The sequence below is a fragment of the Hordeum vulgare genome, chromosome 7H (assembly GCF_904849725.1).
Source record: "Hordeum vulgare subsp. vulgare chromosome 7H, MorexV3_pseudomolecules_assembly, whole genome shotgun sequence".
Classification (NCBI taxonomy): Eukaryota; Viridiplantae; Streptophyta; class Magnoliopsida; order Poales; family Poaceae; genus Hordeum; species Hordeum vulgare.
In genome coordinates this window covers 519503619-519525410 of record NC_058524.1, presented here as the reverse complement: position 1 = coordinate 519525410, position 21792 = coordinate 519503619, and the positions used below count along the sequence as shown (strand labels likewise).

General features: G+C 44.8%; 1 protein-coding gene across 1 annotated transcript; it reads right to left on the bottom strand.

Moving 5' to 3' along the window:
- Positions 1-4834: 4834 nt before the first annotated feature.
- Positions 4835-11685, bottom strand: LOC123408650. The gene is made up of 5 exons (XM_045101709.1): positions 11341-11685; positions 9766-10629; positions 7657-7857; positions 7360-7555; positions 4835-5254 (listed from the first exon to the last, which is right to left on the bottom strand). Exons 1-5 carry the CDS (start codon positions 11464-11466, stop codon positions 5073-5075), a joined length of 1569 nt encoding a protein of 522 aa, XP_044957644.1. The 5' UTR covers positions 11467-11685; the 3' UTR covers positions 4835-5072.
- Between the last annotated feature and the right edge of the window lie 10107 nt (positions 11686-21792).

Below are 21792 nucleotides of genomic sequence, written 5' to 3'. Positions count from 1 at the left end.
CATCGATGATGCAAAGGAGCATGGCCAGGAATGACAATGTCAACCGCGTTAAGTATGCCTTGATGACGATCCGATATGACACATATTTCCCTCTCAAACGGTAATACTTTGGTTCTCAAAATATGCAAGAACCATTCCCAGTTAACATTGTTCTCTGCCTCAACCAAAGCAAAAGCCAAAGGCATCAACCTGTTATTGGCATCACTTGCTATTGCAACCAACAAAGTGCCCTTGAATTGTCCGGTCAAAAACGTGCCATCGATGAAGATGACAGGACGGCAGTGCTGGAAAGCCCTCACACATTGCTCAAATGCCCAAAATGCACGGCCAAATACGCGAACCCTATTTCCATTCTTAATCCTTGTTTTCTCCCCATACGGCTCGACCACATGAACCATGCCCGGGTTAGTGTGGGCAATAGCTCCCAACAACCTAGGTATGCAGTTGTATGCTTCCTCCCAATCACCATACAACATCTTGAATGCGGCTTGCTTTGCTTCCCATGCCTTACCATATTTCACCTCGTAGTGAAAGAGGGCTTTCACAAGGTCTTGTACGCTTTTTATGCTCATTGTAGGAAGAGAGGAGATGGAGTTGGAAAGCCTATAAGCGATGAACTCGGAGGTTAGTTGTCTATGGCTTTGCGACGATACGGCACCATCAACCCTCTTGCCTTGACACATGTGAGGCATACAACTGACAATGTTACATCCTGGCCCTCCTTTCCATGGTCTTACACGGACAATCCAAGGACAACCTCTATCCTCACAAGCAACCGTGTAACGCAGCTTCATGTTTGAATGAACAACTTTGTGTGGCCTGTAATGCGTAACAGAATATTCATCCAACCACATCTTCAGTTCAAAGAATGTTTCGAACTTTGACCCCGGCAAAATAATATTCTTCCCATGTGTGTCCCGATGAGAAGGTGGCCTAACTCCAAACAATATGCCTTCGCCTTCGTCAACCACGGCTTCATCCGCAAGGCTAAGATCCTCGAACAATGGTGTCCGGTGATCACGCTTTAATACCTTCGTGAAAGCTTCAGCCTCCTTTGCCGTGAACCCTTCCTCATCAACTTCTTCATCGGGACCCTCATCGTCAGACTCAGAGGCATACCCACGTGAGTACGGAATGGAATGGTCCATTGTCTCTTGCAAATTATATTTGTCCAAATCACCAAGATTGTTGTCATGAAGAACATTACCATCATCATAGTGCTCATAATTAGCCTGTACCAATGGTTCATGTTCAATGTTGACCTCTTCGTTAGCCTCATACACACAAGAAAGAGGTTCAATGCTGGCCTCTTCGTTGATGGTTGCAGGAATAGCTTCAACAATCGAAGAGGAAACCCGGTTCAAATCCAACAAGTTAGGAACATTTGTTTTCATGGCAAATAACTCTAGAGCCTTTTCTAGTGATTCGGCCACCGTATCCTTGTATGCAAGCCAACGTTGCTCGGAGTTGACACGCATGGTCTTCCAACGAATGTGCATTCCGAATCCCACATTATGCCTACCAACAAACTCAACTACATCACTAGGGTCCATCCAATTCAAATCCTTTCGGACTTGTTCCAACAATTCAGCATAGCTAGGACACAAATCGAACACCATGTCAAGCTCATCCGGGTCCGGATCAATATTGCCTTTTAAAAAGGCATCCTTGTCCACGTGATGAACATAAACACATGTTCTTCCCATACCTAAACAACAAAACATAGAACCTTTTTATGAGCAATCATACAATTACAATAACCATAGCCTAACTTCCAAATAACCCTAACCCCCTCATAACCCTAACACAACCAAATATCCCTAACCCTAGCCTAACCATAGCCTAACCCTAAAACAACCATAATGCACACATCCAAACAACCCTAATCCTAACCCCATCATACCCAAACAAATAAAACAATATGATATACATCCCACATTTCATGAAAAACTAGGGTTTCCTCAGATTTGCAAAAAAAAGAACACAAAAGATTTTCCTTTGGATGAGAATGAGGGGAGAGGTGGGGATTACCTTAGGGGAGTGATTGGACAACAAATGCCCGCTCCAAACCTTCAGATTTGGTGATGTAGAGAAGGATTTGAGGGAGGGGGCAGTGGCTGGGAGAGGGGCTGGCGGAGGGGAATGAGGGAGGGGGTGGGGAGGGGGGTGGGGAGGGGGCTGGCCCTTGGCTCTGTAAGTCAGTGTGTGGCGCCTAAGGGTCAGGCGCCACACATTACAATGTGTGACGCCTGAGGCTTAGGCGTCACACTGCCTGGGGGTGGGGCCCTCCCTGCCACGTGGTCGGGGGTGTGGCGCCTAACCTCTAGGCGTCACACAGTACAGTGTGGCGCCTAGGTGTCGGGCGCCACAGAAAAGGGTCAGGCCGGTGAATTATTTCCCCCGAGGGGTCAATCCGTGAGTTCTTTCGTCCCAGGGGTCATTTTTGTCATTTTTGCCCTCCGATGCCGCCGTCATTCCCACCTGCGGCGGCTAATCATGACTCTTGTCTCAAAAATTAATGCGCCAGACCAATCTCACTAGCAGTAAGGTCATGCGGTGAACGTGCAGAAGAAAGGCATTTGCATTGCATTGTTTGTACAACGGTTTATTGTTCTGGGATAGATTTGGTGGACGTGGGTTCGGATGATTAGAGCAGGGCGACCCATTTCATCCATCACCGTTCGTTGGGATCGACGTGCATAAAACGGATGACTCAATGCATCGATCTATTTTTAAAACAGTCCGTTCCGCGTTCGCGTCGATCCATTTTCGGTCCAAATTTGGGACTGAAATGCGTCGGCGAGGACGCACGGGCGTCCTTTCGGTGTCCGCCCCCAATCACCGCGGTCAACATTATTTATAATGGTCGCCCTCCTCGGGCCCACGTGTCAGCAACCGCGGTCGGCTTTCTTTAATCTGAGCGTGCGGTGGGTTCCGCCTCATCTGCTTCCAGAACCCATCCGTCCCCATCTCGCCACCTCCTCAGCGACCAAACCCTAGCATCATGGTCGGCTCCTTTCCAAACAAGGGCAAGGCCCCGCTCTACCCCCGCACCATCTCCCCGCCGGCGTCTTCCCGCCGGCCTCGCCAGCATGTGAGCGTCATGGTGCACCAAGCGCGGCGGCACTGCCTTACCCCGATGTCACCCTGCCGCACCACTGGCATCTAGATCTGGAGAGGATCCCGTGTCGGCCGTGCCACAGTCGGCACGGGTGCACGTGGAGGAGGTGAGCCGCCGTCGGCATCTGCTCACGTCGGAGCAGCAGCAAAACCCTGCACACGCGGTCGACTCCCCCAACTAGGAGCTCTGGTTCGAGGTAGAGCAGCGCCGTTGTGGCGTGCGCGACGTGCACCCAGGAGGCCCTCCGCGGCCCCCGCCTGTCGCCAGCAACGAGGACCAGGAGGCTGAGGCCGCCTACCAGGCGGCGCTGGCAGCTGTTCTTCGCGATAGCGAAAAGGAAGAGCGGCGCAGGGCCGACGAGGAGGCGACGTACCAGCAGCAGCTCGTGGAGGCCATCGCGCTGTTGGCCGTCGACGACTGCGTAGCGCCACCTTCGCCGAAGCCCAAGCCCGCGGAGCCGCGTGAGGTCTACCAGTGGACCGACGTTGTCAGCGAGTTTGTCAGTGCGTCGCCCATCTGGCTGGGCGCGACACCGCGGCAGGAGCAAGCCTACCTCGAGCACTGGAGGACAGAGCACTTGCGGGCTAAGCGCGCCGAAGGCCTTCGACTGATGGAGCTGAAAGTTGAAGGAGGAGGAGCGCGCCCGTGCTGTTGCGCTGCCACCAACACAGACCGCGCCGGCGGGGTAGACGATGAAGACGCAGGCAGCTGCGCTCTGGAACGCGGCGTTCCCGTGGACCGGTCCCGCGCCTACGCTGGCCCCAACGACGACAACGCCGCCTAGAGTTGCCTCGTAGTTTTAGGTTTTTAAATATTTAATTAATGTAATGCAGACGCCTGGACTGTCGCCGATCTTCGTGGTCGGCTTTTAATGTTTAATTATGCATTTTAGTATTTTTACAAATACTCTATATATATATATATATATATATATATATATCGCACGTCAACAAAAATGAATCCCGTCGACCCAAACGCTTAAGCGGACATGGCTCGACCCAAACAAACAAAAAACGAATAAAATAGCCGTCCATTTTGATCGGCCGTTGGAGTTGTCCTTATGTAGTTCAACCTAGATGGAGCTTAGGCATTATACCAGATCTAAAACAGCAACATGCTCAGTGTTGACTGACAGTTTGTCCTCTTTTTAGATCAGAAAAACAAATTAGATACATGTATGACAGCCCCGGCCTTTGCAGGGTTTGTGATGATTATACGACCAGCTTGACCCAAGCATGTCAGATCAGAATCTGAGCAGCGCACCAGCAACAGCGTCTCCATGGCACAATCTCCATGCAGGCCTGCCGTCATGATGATGGGTCAGCGGCAGCCAAACTGAAAAAGCTGGCCACAGCCGCAAGCCTGCAGGAAAGGTCACCCGTAGTACATGTACACAGCACATGCCATCAATTATCATCCATTGGTGCCATCATGATAAAATTCTCTGGGTAGCGGCAAAATTAACATCACGGTGCATGGACACGTACTGCACCGCCGGAACGAAATAAATTACACCATCACAGGGTTCAGACCGGAAGCACTGCGGAGGTACAACAGATGGTCACTTTCCAGGAACCGGCAGGCCCTTTTTGCCATACTTCCTGTGATGTATAGAAATTGGTCCATGATAAATGGTCTAGATGAAACAAAGAACGAGCAAGTGCTCATATTGCAACAGTAAATTGCCAGGCAGGTTTCAATCAAAGGCAGAACTGATGAAGAATTTTCTTTCACTTTCATTTCTCGCGCAATTGTGATCATATGTACAACATTTACAGAGTAGTTTCTGGCACTGGATAGATGACCTGTTTCATGTACCAACGAATGGCAAACTGTACAGTTGCTTGACCGACACCCAGGAATTAGCAAGCAAGCAAATTACCTAGAGACACCGAAGCTCGGAAGGCGACGACCAACAGGGACACAATGCGTGTCACGACATAGGCAGAGATTACTTTCCTATCTTATCAAATAGTGTGGATAGAGCTTTGTAGAGAGTGGCGGCGGCAGGTGGCTTGGCCAGTGAACCAAGAAGGATTTCTGATGCCTTGACTGGACCACCATAAAACCGGGCATTTTCAGAGTTTCGGGTTGATACTACGCTTCCATTGAGTGCGCATCCCACAAACGCACCTGGCAGAGAAAGATTTAATTTTTTTGACAACATCAGGAGTGAATGAAACATAAACTGTGTATGAGTGATAAAGTAGAGTTCACCAGACGGATTCACCATTGTCACCAACGGTACAAATTTAACATTCCAAACAAACATTATTATAGAAAATCTACACTTAGTTGGACATCAGTATGCACCCAACTTTTGTAATAATATGGTATTGAAGATATCATTATCAAACGATGCTCAATAATTATACCATTAACTGCTTATTACAGAAGCAAATCATTATACACCTAGTACTAATAAAACAGTTCAAAGTACCATCGCACTTTTTTCAGTTCAAAGTCGGAACTGAGGAACATAAACTGCAGTGCTATGCCCACGGTTATCAGCTACAAATATGCGCAAATACATTTTGTAAGTTACAGCACATGTCAGTGCGTTGTTGCAGATTAAAAAAATACAGTCCATGTTTAAGAGTTTGTACTACTGTCTGTGCTAAATTAAAACCATCCAATACATGCTAATGCTGTCATCTAGGCCTGGGCATTCGGTTACCCGGAAGAGTTCGGTTCAGTACTTCGGGTTATTTTTAATTTCGGTTTTGAGAATATGCTACCCGATCGGTTAACTAAAAAAGAGATGACCGAGGATTCGGTGCACCAGATATTCGATTCGGTGCTCGGGTTGACCGAGTAGGACCGATACACTTCAGTGTAGAATCACCGCCGCTCGCCAAACTTTTTTTTGAAGGTCCGCCGCTCGCCAGACTTGATTGCAGAGAAGTGCAACTGTGCAAGATAGGTTTAGATAGGCAGCAGGCAGCGAGCGCATTCTTTCATGGGGCAGTGTGCAACTAAAAAAGCTGATGGGTGACAACGTGTTGTGGGAAAGAGCAAGGAGACGTCGCTATCCATGACGCCTCGAGTATATCCAGGAGAAGGTGTAAGGCCTGTTTCTTTTTTTCTTTTAACAAAGCCTACATATGTTTGTGGTTGTGATGAAAAGAAAAGGCTAAGAAAAATTGACGTGCACTACTTGTTTGATGGGCTAATCGGCCTAGCTGGATGGGCTTTACTTAATATTATATAGAGTAGTAAAATACTTCGGCTCATTCGGGAGATTCGGTCAACGGACTCCAGTGACCGAATTCACCAAACTAATTTCGGTTTTTGCCATTTACTAACCGAACAAACAATTGAAGCTTCGGTTCTAGGTTATTTCGGCTTCGGTCTCGGTTTTTTCGGCTTCGGTCTTCGGTTCTTGGTTTTTGTGCCCACCCCTACTGTCATCCTAACCGTTTGTTCCAGATCCAACAGGTGATGTAGCCCGAACCCCGAATGTAGTACAACTCAAATGTAACAATTTATTACACAGATACTTCTATACCACATGTTAATTTAACAAGTTATCTGAATGTACTTCTAGAAATGTTGAAACCAGCAGTTGCAATACTTGATCATCATGACCTCATTTTGTTCAACTGCCCAGAGGACAGAAATACAAATTTGAATACACTAGTGTATATTTGGCCATAGGAGATACCAATAACTAGGTATGTGGCCACCGCTTATCGGACCATGGTTAAAGCATAAAGGTCTATGGGCCATTTTCTCAGGAATACAATTCTTGGTCTAGATCACAAATTATCACAAGAAGCTAGAGTATTCAGGAATGTTGGATATATGTGTAAACATCAAACTACTTTAACAGACAATCGCAATAAAACTCAATAATATCTGATTATATATTGTTTGGCGACTAATAGTACCCGAGTTACAAAAGCTATTTGTAAAAGCTATACACTAACCAATTTGTCGGAATCAACAATGCCATGTTTAATGTGAAATAAGGGAATAATGCTTATAACAATGTAAAACACACACAGATTAGTATTGATCATTCAAAACTAAAAATAAGGGGACCTGGCATAGTGGCATCTACTCTAAGAACTAAGTGGTACTCAAGAGAAATTGTTTCCATCTTTTTGTCGCTCTGGTTTTTGAACAGAATCAGCAAACTGCAAGAACATTGTCTTGGAGAAATTTGAACAAGATATAATTAAAAGAACGAAGTACAGTCAGGCAGTATGCTCAGCTACTGATGATTTCAGCCATACCTTTGCTACAACTGTATGTGTAACAGGCAGCATAACCACCATCACCGGCACGGAAATCAGCCTCTGCCACCCGTCCAAGATGACCAGCAGAAGCACCGAAACCAGCCCCAAGTGACAGATGTGCATTTCCACTGAATGTTTTAATTGCATCAGTGTTCCTCAGAACAATGATGAAGTCAGCTAACTCAGCGCCAGCCTGAAATGCAGAATGCCGGAAAATATTCCATATGCTATCAGGACTTTATAATAATACACAAGCTTCTTTGATAGAAATCGAACACTCGAGAGGACACTGACCTGAGCTCCATATCCAACACCACAAGTAGATATGGCCGAAGGAGGGGACCAAGAACCATCAGCTCTGCGAGCAATAACCAGCCCAGTACCAATTTTGTATGTGACCATCATTCCAACCTTTACCACAGTAATTATAGCAAGCCCCTTTGCTTGTCTAAGAATTGAATCAGGAATGGACTTCTCTGGATTCAGCTTTCCAACCTAAAAAATGCATTTAATCATGGTAAGCTTGGTGAGTAGTGTTCTAGTTGATCCAAAATAACTAGCTGAACACACAGCTGATACCAAGTTCTAAGATTCTTATTACGACCTCAACTTCTATAAATATATTTTCGGCTAATGTAACCTAGATTCCATGAACAGTCAACACAGCAATGATAATTCAATGGCTCAGTAGCAGAGTTTAGTGTAAGATGAAAAGGTGGAGTTTGATGGTCTAATGTTAATGTTATAAAATTCTGAAAGGAATGGATTTATTTAAGATCAGGAAAGGGCTTAAAATGCCATACGTGGATAACATTGATCTGCCAAACACTTCGGGAAGTATAAACATAGAAAAGTTCTTCCTTGTGGATATTACAACCTCAATGGTATACCTATGGGTTAATGAAATCAGTACTTCCCGTGTAACAGAAAAAGGGAATGGAAAGATTGGGTTCAGTTAGGGGTGGTAAGAATTTTGTACCAAATATACTATCATAAAGTAAAAAGTGTGACAACCCATAAGGTCAATGCCTGGTAAGAATTGCTATTATCTCCTCCAACACTGTTGAAATGGGTTGGGTCATGAAATGAGGCAGCAGGCTAAGATTAGGAATGGTTGCAAACCAAATGAAGGTAGGTTATGTTACACGGGCTTGAACTAGCTGGAGGTCTAGAGCTGTAGATTCCATTGCTTTTTGATGGACCCTGGTTCCTACTCATTTGCAGGGTAATATACAGATGTAAGATGTAACATGATAGATAATGCATAATCTAGAAACCGGCAGCTATTGATTGGGCAGAGGTACGTTTTACAAAGGAAACAAAGGCACAGCAACACATGGTTTCCAAGAAAATGATGATATATACAAGAGAATACCACCAACAAAAAGGAACAGTGAGCGGCCAAATCATAGGTTTTATGGCATCTGCAAGTCGTCGACCATCAGAACAAAAATTGTTTGTGGCATCCGCCATAGGGGCATGACGTGTCAACGGCTAGGATTGAGTTGTCTTGGTCGATTCTGGATGCCACATTGTGTCTGAGCAGTCATGCGCAGGAAGAAGCTGGGCGGGAGGGGGGAAACTTGGGCATGGGAAAAAGCAGGGGATGGAGAGGAAATCGGCTTTCTCCCGTTTACTTTGTAGGCCCAATTGGGAGAGAGAGAGAGAGAGAGAAGAAGAGGAGGAGGAGCGGAAGAACCTCGCTGCAGAGGCGCCTCTTCCCGCCAACTCCGGTCCTGCTGAGCTCCGGTGCCTCTAGATCTGCATGGCCACAGCGCCGCCACACCTCTCTGCTATGTGTTCCTCCCCGTCATGTATGAATCATCTTTCTCCCCGCCAGCTTCTCCTCTCCCTCCCCTCTAGCTCCCCCTCTTCCTTGCTGTTCTGTTTTACACGCTAAAAGTCGTCGCTCCTCACAGCAGCAGGTAAGCCTCTTCCTTCCGCCAACTTCTTCTCTTCCTTCCCACTAGCTGTTCCGATCCCTGCCCTCCAGTTTCTCCTCTCCCTCCTCCCTAAGCTGCTCTGTTCTGTACTCTCATTTTGAGCTGCTTATAGTTGCTGGCTTGCTGCTCTGTTCTGCTTATGTATTTCAATTAGTGCTGGTGCCTGCTAATGTGTTGCTTAGGGGGCTTTGTGCTGGTGTGCAAATCACTTAGCTTGCTGATAGTGATACATTGGCAGTACCTGATGCTGATTATTTTAGCACTACATGATGCTCATTAGTTATTTAATTTGCCGTAATACAAATTTAGGTTGTGTCTATGAAGTCATCTTGGCATAGACCATAAGTATTATAAAGTTATGAAGTGAAGGGGGTCAGTCACCACCAAACGCATTACGCCATAAACACTTTGGACCAAATTAGTGAACATAAATAGGTACTAAATTATAGGATAGGCATACCTTACAATACCCATGTATGGAATTTGCAGCCTTGTATATCTCATACTCCATGGTTGGTGCCCATGGAAGGTTTAACCATGATCTCAAGGTGCTCAGGTCTGTCAAATCTTTAGTCGGAAGTTGACAAGCACGACTTATCTGGTTCATCAGGTAAGGCTGAATACACTCAAGACGTACTCCACAAACATCACAGACCCTTTGAGGATCTGAAGTTCCGAATTTCGGAGGCATCAAGCTTCTACCCTTTGAGCAGCCGCCACAGAATATCCCACCACAAAAACGACAATGATGGCGAGAGCAAATTACTGGATGGAAGCGTGCTCCACAAAGCATGCAAGAAGGAGCAGCACTATCAGGCAACCACTTTGTTGGTTCGGTCTCAAGCAGAGCATGTTCAGAACCAACACTGGCCTCTGCAAGTGTTTGAGAGTTATCATCCAAAGCCGCTTGAAGAAGGAAGTGTGAAACAAGAGACATGCTATGCCTCCCAAAATCATATGATGCAACAGATAATAATTTATCTTTTCCTGCAACAGCCATCTCAGCAAACACATCCCACATTGTCATCTCCCTAATGTCTTCATCTATGTCCCACTTATATTCGTCTTCTGCGAAGTACCCAGCATTTGAGACAAAGCCCTTTTGCCACTCCTCATGATCATGCTTTGTCATCGGTGGAACAGAAGGAGGTACCCAGGTGCCAGTTTGTTGACGAAGTGGGCAATCAGAATAGACGTTTTCTCCTGATTTCTTCGAGGCGGCCATTTCATCATCACTCTCAAAGATATTGACAACACTAAGGTGGTCTTCCATGTCATGTTCCACAGGATTATCTTTTGCTCCTTGCTCACATATGTGGATTCCCTGGTATTCACAAGAAGTTACAGCAATTGTGTTAATGTGTCCACAGTCCACACTAACACTTGCATACAAATGCAATTATGGCTATGGATTGGGAAAACAACGAGTTCTAGTCAACTGCTTACTATTCTAGGGAAACTCCATTTATTGATGATAGGCAAGGAATGCATTTCCAAATATATGCATCCATGCTTCTACACATAGAATAGAAGATAATAACCACCCCACCCACATTTCCTTGTAGAGTAGCATATACACGTACTAAACTTAGTACTACTACAAAACAGTCCAAGTTTTTTCCAAAACCTGATTAGAAAAAGATGCATTTTGTGTGCGGCAAGCCTTCAAGCCGCAGCCACAACAAAATTCAAACGGAAACGCAAGTGGAAAAGCAAGAATTTTTAATCGCTCAGACCCTCAACATCCCCAATAACACGTAGAGCTGCTACTCACCGCACAAATAGAACTGCACGCGTAACCAGCATGAACCTAAAATTCCATACCTTTTCAGGAAGGGTTCTGCTCCTCGATCCTAAGCACCCAATACGGCAATACTTACTGCGCCAATGCTACGGCTAACCAGACGCGAGACTCCCCGATCGCAATCCAGCCCAGATATAAATAATAACTCACCACGCAACCCGGCTATTCCAATCTACAGAGAAGGCGAACTCAACGGGGGATGAATCGGAGAGGGGGCAGCTCGATTCTTACCTCCTTGGGCTCCTCGTCCCACCTCACCGGCCGGTCGCAAGCCCTAGCCTCGGCGGCGGCGTCGAGCTCCGGGGGCTCGAGGTCGTACGGCTCGATCGAGGGGTACAGGCGATCGGCCCCCTCCATCCCGCCGCAGGGGATCGGCGGCCCGGCGCCGGATCGAATCGGGCGGCGCGGGAGGATCGGGTGCGGAGGAGAGGGCTTACGATTTGGGGCCTTTTTTCTTGGTTTTGGATTGGATTTCGCGTGATGAGGGAGACGAAGGTGACGGGCGAGTTGGAAGCTGGGAGGGAGACGGGAGGGACACGTTAAAATCTCCAGGAAACTCAACGTGTATCCTAATGCAACAATTGTGTGTGCGTGTAAACGAAAATAAACGACGATTGCGTTTGTGCCTTTCCCGTTAAGCCCCTCGTAGTTACGGTCTATATCTGTTACTTTACTCTCTTTTTTTTAGTCCTCGAGTGTTTAGACACAGAAGGAATACTCCCGTTCCTAAATATAAGTCTTTTAAAGGTTTCATTAGGAGACTATATACGGATGTATGTAGACATAATTTGGAGTTTAGATTCATTCATTTTACTCTGTATGTAGTCCTTTAGTGAAATCTCTGAAAAGACTTATATTTAGAAACGGAGGAAGTAGATAGAGAGAAAGCTCATTTTAGTCCTAAGTGGAGTGTTCATTTAACACCGGTAGATCCTTCAAATTCTAACGCTCATCCTGTATCCATCCTTTAAAACCTACCCCATCTGTTCGTTGTTATAAGGTTTTAATTTTTTTTATTCAGGTGTATACGGTCAGATTTTAGTGTGTTTGTTTACACATGCGGTTTGTATGCAGTTTATATTAAAATATTTAAAACATCTTATATTTTTGAATCGAGGGAGTATCTTTTTAATTAAACTTTTCTTCGTCTAGTAGATCACCTTAAAAACACAAAGGATTGAGACAGGGGGATGCTTTGTCTCCTCTCCTTTTCGACCTAGTTGTAGATGCTCTTGCAATTAATATGGATAATGCAAGAAGAGAGGGTTTTGTAAAAGGGGTGTTGAATGAAACATATGACGCACGGGTAAACATGTTGCAATATGGTATCTTTTTTTTTACAATACGATAAAGATAATGATTGAAGTTTAAAATTCATTTGTACTGCTTTTGAGCAAATATTTGGCCTCACTATTAACTTCCACAAAAGTTAAATATTCTTGGGGGGTACATGTGAACTTGAAGAATTGCCACTCGAGTATTTGGGGCTTCCTGTCTCTCGTAAGAGGATTATAAATAAAATGTTGAAAAAGTTGAGAAGAGGCGTGGCAGGGGAGGCTGCTAAACATTGCACGGAGGGTGACCTTGGTTCGGTCATGTCTCACTAATATGTCCATTTACATGATGTCCTTCTACCCCATGAATGTGTGCATGTGTGTGTGGGGGGGTCAGAAAAAACAGATTTTCACGCGACTAGATTGGTTTGGCAGGCTGATGAAGATAAGAAAAAAATCCACTTAGTGAATTGGAAGGCTTGCTGCATGCCAAAGATGTAGGGTGGTTTGGCCTTATTAATCTTTAATATAACTCTCCAAGCCAAGTGGCTGTGGAAACTGGAAAATGAATCAGGATTATGGAAAGATATCTTGTTGCAGAAATATGTTAAAAACAAACCTATATTTGGGGTTGCTCACAGGGTTGGTGTAACACCTCAGATGTAACCTTTCCTATTTTGGAGTACCATGTTGTGGATGTTATAAGAGTTATCATTTCATGTGGTTTTATTTTGTGTCTTCATCTTGCATCATGTCATTCATTGCATTCATGGCAATCCCATTGTGTTGATGTTGCTTGATCATCATGAGTGCCAATGTGATTATGAATGCTAGTGTGCTTGTGTTGATGTTGTGGTATTTTCAAAACAGTGGTGTTTCAAACAAGGTTTCAAAACCCCCTTCTCCATTAATATTTGAACTTATGAATTAACTTTGTTTAAACCTGGTTTAGAAATGTTGATCATTTAGTGTTTTACCTTGTGCTTGAAGGGGTGTTGTCTTGGGGTTTTAAAACTTAAGTTATGGGGTTTTTATTTACAAAACAACTTATTAAAATTCCTGTTTTGGTGTATATTTTTATTGCTCTAAAAATCTAAGTAATATTTTTGTTAAATAGGGCACAATTCCCTTATGCCCCATGTATTTTTTATTTTCTTTTTCAAACCCTGTGTGGCAGTGGGCATTTAAGTTTGTGTTTTGTGTATTTTAAAAAGGGAGAACCTTTTCCTCTATGTCTTAGCCGGGCGCTAGATAGTGCAGGTGGGTCAGCTCCCTCCTCCCCACCTGGGCCCGTTCCCCTCTGTAGCCAGCAACAACCCGTGGCGCGTTCATCTCCCTCCTCTCGCTGTCGTCACCCTGTACGACCGAACCACCACCGCCGATCTCTTCTTCCCTTGATCTAGTGGCTCCAAGCGCGCACCCCGAGGCTATATCAGCAGGTCGCGCTCCTCCTCACAACCCTAGGGTTCCATTTCCTCCCCTCCTCTCCTCTCTGGCGCCGTCGGGGGCGCTCCCGAGCAGCTCCACCGCCATGGTCAGCTCCTGTTGAGCTCGTCGCCGGCGGATCTGCGCCTCGTCTTCCTCCCCGATCGGACCAGGAGCAAGCGGAGGTTGCGGGAGTTCCATTCCCGAAGAGATCACGTGACCGGAGCAGCTACATCGACAGCACCGACGACACCTTCTTCCTCCACTCCGGCGGTCTCCTTCTGCAGCACCTCGTCGTCAGGGCTCATCTGCAACTCCCCGCGCGAGCTCCTCTCCTCTGCACCCTAGGTGAGGCGCAATCCTGCTCCCCTTCACTTCCCCTCTCATGTGCCGCGTCAGACCGGGAGCTCAACGCCTGTCGGAGTTGCACCGGCAGGTGGTTGTAGCAACAACATTCGTAGCGGTTGTGGCTTGCGCGTGCATGGGCGTCGCCCCTCTGCATCGTGGCTGAGACACCCCCTCGTAGCGCGTAGTGTAGCCGTGGTAGATCCCCGCAGATGTAGTGTATGTGTGTAGGACGCCACGCTCCGGTGAGCTTCATCACCGGCGCCTCTGTGCAAAAGCAGAGCAAGGCCTCGCCTTTTTCGTGCTTACTGATATGTCCATTTTGCATCATGTTTTCATGTTGATATTTATCGCTTCTTTGGCTGTTATTTCACTTCACGGTACAATTCTTATGCCTTTTCTCTCTTATTTTGCAAGGTTTACATGAAGAGGGAGAATACCGGCAACTGGAATTCTGGCCTAAAAGTGGAGCGAAGTTGAGATACCTATTCTACGCAACTCCAAATGCCGTGAAAATAAACGAGGATTTTTCCCCAATTTATAAAAAAAAATACTGGGCCGAAGAAGCGCCAGAGGGGCGCCAGGGGGTGGCCACAAGCCTGCATGGCGCGACCACCCCCCAGGCCGCGCCATGGGGGCTTGTGGGCACCCTGCTGGCCCACTTGCCCCCCTCTTTTGCTACACGGAGGGTTTCGTCCAGGAAAAAATCACAGAGGAGCTTTTTCGTGGTTTCGCCACCGCCACGAGGCGGAACTTGAGCAGAACCAAGCTAGAGCTCCGGCACGACGATCCTGCCGGGGAAACTTCCCTCCCGGAGGGGGAAATCGTCGCCATCGTCATCACCAACACTCCTCTCATCGGAGGGGACTCGTCACCATCAACATATTCATCAGCACCATCTCATCTCCAAACCCTAGTTCATCACTTGTAACCAATCTCCGTCTCGCGACTCCGATTGGTACTTGTAAGGTTGCTAGTAGTGTTGATTACTCTTTGTAGTTGATGCTAGTTGGATTATTTGGTGGAAGAGTTTATGTTCAGATCCTTGATGCTACTCATTACCTCTCTGATCATGAGTATGATTATGCTTTGTGCGTAGTTACTTTTGTTCCCGAGGACATGGGATAAGTCATGCTAATAATAGTCATGTGAATTTGGTATTTGTTCGGTATTTTGATATGTTGTATGTTGTTTTTCCTCTAGTGGTGTTATGTAAACGTCGACTACATAACACTTCACCATTACTTGGGCCTAGAGGAAGGCATTGGGAGTAGTAAGTAGATGATGGGTTGCTAGAGTGACAGAAGCTTAAACCCTAGTTTATGCGTTACTTCGTAAGGGGCTGATTTGGATCCACTAGTTTAATGCTATGGTTAGACTTTGTCTTAATTATTCTTTCGTAGTTGCGGATGCTTGAGAGAGGGGTTAATCATAAGTGGGATGCTTGTCCAAGTAAGGGCAGTACCCAAGCGCCGGTCCACCCACATATCAAACTATCAAAGTAACGAACGTGAATCATATGAACATGATGAAACTAGCATGACAGAAATTCACGTGTGTCCTCGGGAGCGTTTTTCCTCCTATAAGACTTTGTCCAGGCTTGTTCCTTGCTACAAAAGGGATTGGGCCACTTTGCTGCACCGTTACTACTTTTGTTACTTGTTGCTTGCTACGAATCATCTCACCACACAATCACTTGTTACCGACAATTTTAGTGCCTGCAGATTTTTCCTTGCTGAAAACCACTTGTCAGATCCTTCTGCTCCTCGTTGGATTCGACACTCTTACTTATCGAAAGGACTACGATTGATCCCTATACTTATGGGTCATCAAGACTCTTTTCTGGCGCCGTTGCCGGGGAGTGAAGCGCCTTTGGTAAGTGGAACTTGGTAAAGAAACATTCATATAGTGTGCTGAAATTTATTGTCACTTCTCACTATGGATACTAATCCTTTGAGGGGCTTGTTCGGGGTATCTTCACCTCGAACGGAAGCACGAATGGTTGCTCCTCAACCTGCTACACCTACTGAAAATATTTGCTTTGAATTTCCTTCGGGTATGCTTGAGAAACTACTGGCTAATCCTTTTACAGGAGATGGAACATCACATCCAGACTTGCATCTTATCTATGTAGATGAAGTTTGTGGTTTATTTAAGCTTGCAGGTGTGCCCGAGGATGAGGTCAAGAAGAAGGTATTTCCTTTATCTTTGAAGGATAAGGCGTTGACATGGTATAGGCTATGTGATGATACTGGATCATGGGACTACAATCGGTTGAAATTGGAATTTCATCAAAAGTTTTATCCTATGCATTTAGTACATCATGATCGAAATTATATTTACAAATTTTGGCCTCGTGACAGAGAAAGCATCACTCAAGCTTGGGGGAGGCTTAAATCAATGTTATATTCATGCCCCAATCATGAGCTCTCGAGAGAAATTATCATTCAGAACTTCTATGCTCGGCTTTCTCATGATGATCGCACCATGCTTGACACTTCTTGTACCGGTTCTTTTATGAAGAGAGATATTGAATTCAAATGGAATTTATTGGAGAGAATTAAACACAACTCTGAAGATTGGGAGCTTGAAGAAGGTAAGGAGTCAGGTATGAATTAATTGCGTTAAATCCTTTGTTGAGACAAATACCTTTAGTGATTTTAGCGCTAAGTATGGACTTGACTCTGAGATAGTAGCTTCATTGTGTGAATCTTCTGCCGCTCATATTGATCTCCCCAAAGAGAAGTGGTTTAAATATCATCCTCCTTTAGAAGTCAATGTAGTTAAACCCACTCCAGTTGAAGAGAAAGTCATTGCCTATAATGATCATGTTGTTCCGAGTGCTTACATTGAGAAACCACCTTTTCCTGTTAGGATAAAGGATCATTCTAAAGCTTCAACTGTGATACGTAGAGGCTATATTAGAACACCTACACCCCCTGAGAAAATTAGAGTTGAACCTAGCATTGCTATTATCAAATATCTTCTGTCTGAAGAAGTTGGGGGACATAATATTCACTTCTGTTAAGATGCTGCTAGAATTGCTAAACCTCACGCTAGAGACAAACATAGGCATGTTGTTGGCATGCCTGTGGTTTCTGTTAAGATAGGAGATCATTGTTATCATGATTTATGTGACGTGGGTGCTAGTGTTAGTGCAATACCTCAATCCTTATACGATGAAATCAAAGATGAGATTCACCTGTTGAGATAGAGCCTATTGATGTCACTATTCAGCTTGCCAATAGAGATACTATCTGCCCTGTGGGAATTGTTAGGGATGTTGAAGTCTTGTGTGGTAAAACGAAGTATCCTGCTGATTTCCTCGTTCTTGCTACCGCACAAGATAGCTTTTGTACCATCATATTTGGTAGACCTTTTCTCAATACTGTCAATGTTCATATTGATTGTGAGAAGCAAACTGTCACTGTTGGCTTTGAAGGTGTGTCACATGAGTTCAATTTCTCTAAGTTTGGTAGACAACCTCATGAAAAGGAGTTGCCTAGTAGGGATGAAACTATTGCCTTAGCCTCTATTGCTGTGCCCCCTACTGATCCCTTAGAGCAATACTTGCTTGAGCATGAAAATGATATGCATATGGATGAAAGGGATGAGATAGATAGAGTTGTCTTAGAACAATATCCTATCCTTAAGAATAACTTGCCTGTTGAACTGCTTGGGGATCCACCCCCACCAAAGGGTGATCCTGTGTTCTAGCTTAAACAGTTGCCTGATACTCTTAAGTATGCCTACCTTGATGAAAAGGAGATATATCATGTTATTATTAGTGCTAGCCTTTCAGAGCATGAAGAAAAGAAGTTACTAAAAACTCCGAGGAAGCACCGTGCTGCTATTGGATATACTCTTGATGATCTTAAGGGCATTAGTCCTACCCTATGCCAACACAAGATTAAAACTGATCCTGATTTCAAACCAGTTGCTGATCATCAAAGGAGATTGAATCCTAAGATGAAAGTGGTGGTAAGAAAAGAAATACTAAAGCTCCTGGAAGCAGGTATCATTTATCCTGTTGCTCATAGCGATTGGGTGAGTCCGGTGCATTGCGTTCCTAAGAAGGGAGGCATTACCGTTGTCCCCAATGATAAGGATGAATTGATTCCACAAAGGATTATCACTGGCTATAGGATGGTTATCGATTTTAGGAAACTGAATAAAGCCACTAGGAAAGATCATTACCCTTTGCCTTTTATCGACCAAATGCTAGAAAGGCTGTCCAAACACACACACTTCTGCTTTCTAGATGGTTATTCTGGTTTCTCCCAAATACCAGTTGCACAATCTGATCAGGAGAAAACCACTTTCACCTGCCCTTTCGGTACCTTTGCTTATAGACGTATGCCCTTTAGCTTATGTAATGCACCTGCCACCTTTCAAAGATGTATGATGGCTATATTCTCCGACTTTTGTGAAAAGATTGTTGAGGTTTTCATGGATGACTTCTCCGTTTACGGGTCTTCCTTTGATGATTGCCTCAGCAACCTTGATCGAGTCCTGCAGAGATGTAAAGACACCAATCTTGTCTTGAATTGGGAGAAGTGCCACTTTATGGTTAATGAAGGCATCGTCTTAGGACATAGAATTTTTGAAAGAGGTATTGAAGTCGATAAGGCTAAGGTTGACGCAATCGAGAAAATGCCATACCCCACAGATATCAAAGGGATAAGAAGTTTCCTTGGTCATGCTAGTTTCTATAGAAGGTTCATTAAAGACTTCTTTAAGATTTCTAGGCCTCTTACCAACCTCTTGCAAAAGGATATTCCTTTTGTCTTCGACGAGTATTGTGAGGAAGCATTCGAAATACTTAAGAGGGCTTTGATAACTGCACCTATTGTTCAACCACCTGATTGGAACTTGCCTTTTGAGATCATGTGTGACGCTAGTGATTATGCTGTTGGTGCTGTTCTAGGGCAAAGAGTTGACAAGAAGTTGAATGTTATTCACTACGCTAGTAAAACTCTAGACAGTGCCCAGAAAAACTATGCCACTACAGAAAAGGAATTTTTAGCAGTCGTGTTTGCATGTGAAAAGTTCAGGTCTTACATAGTTGATTCCAAAGTCACTATTCACACTGATCATGCTGCTATCAAATACCTCATGGAGAAGAAGGACGCTAAACCTAGACTTATCAGATGGGTTCTCTTGCTACAAGAATTTGATTTGCACGTTGTTGCTACTACAACAAAAGACCTTCCAACGACGCTAGAAACAAGCGTGCTGACGGGAGACTATTCTTGTCTTGATACTCCTCAACAACGGCACCAGGAATCCTTCTGCCACGGCTACGCCTTTAGGGACTTCCTTGGCAAATATGCAAAGGATTCCCCCGTGGCATTGGAGCCTTGCGTTGGTGTTCCCTCGAAGCGGAAAGGGTGATGTAGCACAGCGGCGGTAAGTATTTCCCTCATTTTTGAGAACCAAGGTATCGATCCAATGAAGGATTATCACAAGTACCTGCACAAACACAAAGAGCTTGCACCCAACGCTATGAAGGGGTTGTCAATACCTTATAGATTGTTTGCCAAGTGAGAACTGAAAGCAAAAAGAAACAAAGCAAAGTAAAAAACGAAAGTGGAAACAGTAGGTGTGAATAGACCCGGGGGGCGTAGTGTTCACTAGTGGCTTCTCTCATGAAAGCAAGTAGACGGTGGGTAAACAAATTACTGTCGAGCAATTGATAGAACCGCGCAAAGTCGTGACGTTATCTAAGGCAATGATTATATCTATAGGCATCACGTCCAAAACAAGTAGACCGATACTTTCTGCATCTACTAGTATTACTCCACACGTCGACCACCATCCAGCATGCATCTAGTGTATTAAGTCCAAAAGAATAGAGTAACGCCTTAAGCAAGATGACATGATGTAGATGGACAATCTCATTTCTACGATAAAAGCCCATCTTGTTACCCTTGATGGCAACAACATGATGCGTGCCTTGCTGCCCCTTCTGTCACTGGGAAAGGTCACCACACGGTATGAACCCAAAACCAAGCACTTCTCCCATTGCAAGAATCATAGATCTAGTTGGCAAAACAAAACCCAAGACTCGGAGAGACTTACAAGGATATCAAATCATGCATATAAGAGATCAGCAAAGACTCAAATATATATCATAGATAATCTGATCACAAATCCACAATTCATCGGATATCGACAAACACACCGTCAAAGAGGATTACATCGGATAGATCTCCATGAAGATCATGGAGAACTTTGTATTGAAGATCCAAGAGAGAGAAGAAGCCATCTAGCTACTAACTACGGACCCGTAGGTCTGAAGTGAACTACTCACGAGTCATTGGAGGGGCGATGATGTTGATGTAGAAGCCCCCCAACTCCAAAGTCCCCTCCGACACGGCACCGGGAAGGGTCTCCAGATGAGATCTCGCGGAAACGGAAGCTTGCGGCGGCGGAAAAGTGTTTTCGTGGATTCCCCTATTTTTTCTGTTTTTTAGGGAATATATAGGCGAAGGAGCTAGGTCAGGGGGGCGCCAGGGAGGCCACAAGCCTGGTAGCCGTCTCCCCCTGGTGGTGGTTACATGGCTTGTGGGCCCCCTGTGGCTCTCCTGCCTTGGCCCTCAAGTCCCCCGATCTTCTTCCGTTCTGGAAAAATTTATTTCGGGGATTTTATTCCGTTTGGACTCCGTTCCAAAATCAGATCTGAAAAGAGTCAAAAACATAGAAAAAACAGGAACTGGCACTTGGCACTGAATTAATAAGTTAGTCCCAAAAAAGATATAAAAGGTAAACAAAACATCCAAAGATGACAAGATAACAACATGAAACCATCAAAAATTATAGATACGTTTGAGACGTATCAAGCATCCCCAAGCTTAACTCCTGCTCGTCCTTGAGTAGGGAAGTGATAAAGAATGATTTTTTGATGCCTTCATGCTACCTAGCATAGATGTCCTTTGTAACTCCTCTTATGTGACGTGAATGTTCAGATCCATTAGATTCAAAACAATAGTTTGCTATTGACGTGGAAACAATAATACTTCAAGCAAACTAGCAAGGTAATCATGAAATTTCAAAATAGTAAGGCCAAAAGAAAGTTATCCCTACAAAATCATATAGTCTGGCTATGCTCTATCATCATTGCACAATGAATTTAAATCATGCACAACCTCGGTATTGGCCAAGTAATTGTTTTCACACCTTTACTTTCTCAAACCTTTTCAACTCTCATGCAATACATGAGCGTGAGCCATGGTTTTAGCACTATAAAGTGGTGTGGAGTGTGGTGGAGGTTGCAAGACAAACAAGGAGAAGATGATCACATTAACTAGGCATATCAATGAGCTGTGGAGATGATCATCAATAGATATCAATGTGAATGAGTAGGGATTGCCATACAAATGATGCACTAGAGCTAAGAGTATGTGAAATCTCTTAAAGAAAACTAGTGGGTGTGCATCCAACTTGCTTGCTCACGAAGACCTAAGGAAAATTTGAGGAAGCCTATCATTGGAATATACAAGCCAAGTTATATAATAAAAATTTCCCACTAGCTATATGGTGGTGACTAAACGAGAGACTCTCAATCATGAAGATCATGGTGCTTAATAAGCACAAGTGTGGAAGGATAGTAGCATTGTCCCTTCTCTCTTTTTCTCTC

Bases quoted from the DNA above. Each gene is read 5' to 3' on its own strand.
- LOC123408650 (XM_045101709.1), bottom strand. From the start codon at position 11,466: ATGGAGGGGGCCGATCGCCTGTACCCCTCGATCGAGCCGTACGACCTC. The intron at 7,858-9,765 runs GTATGCCTATCC...TGCATTTTTTAG, and splicing joins CCATACATGGGTATTGTAAG to GTTGGAAAGCTGAATCCAGA. The intron at 5,255-7,359 runs GTATGGCTGAAA...TTTCTCTGCCAG, and splicing joins CACATACAGTTGTAGCAAAG to GTGCGTTTGTGGGATGCGCA.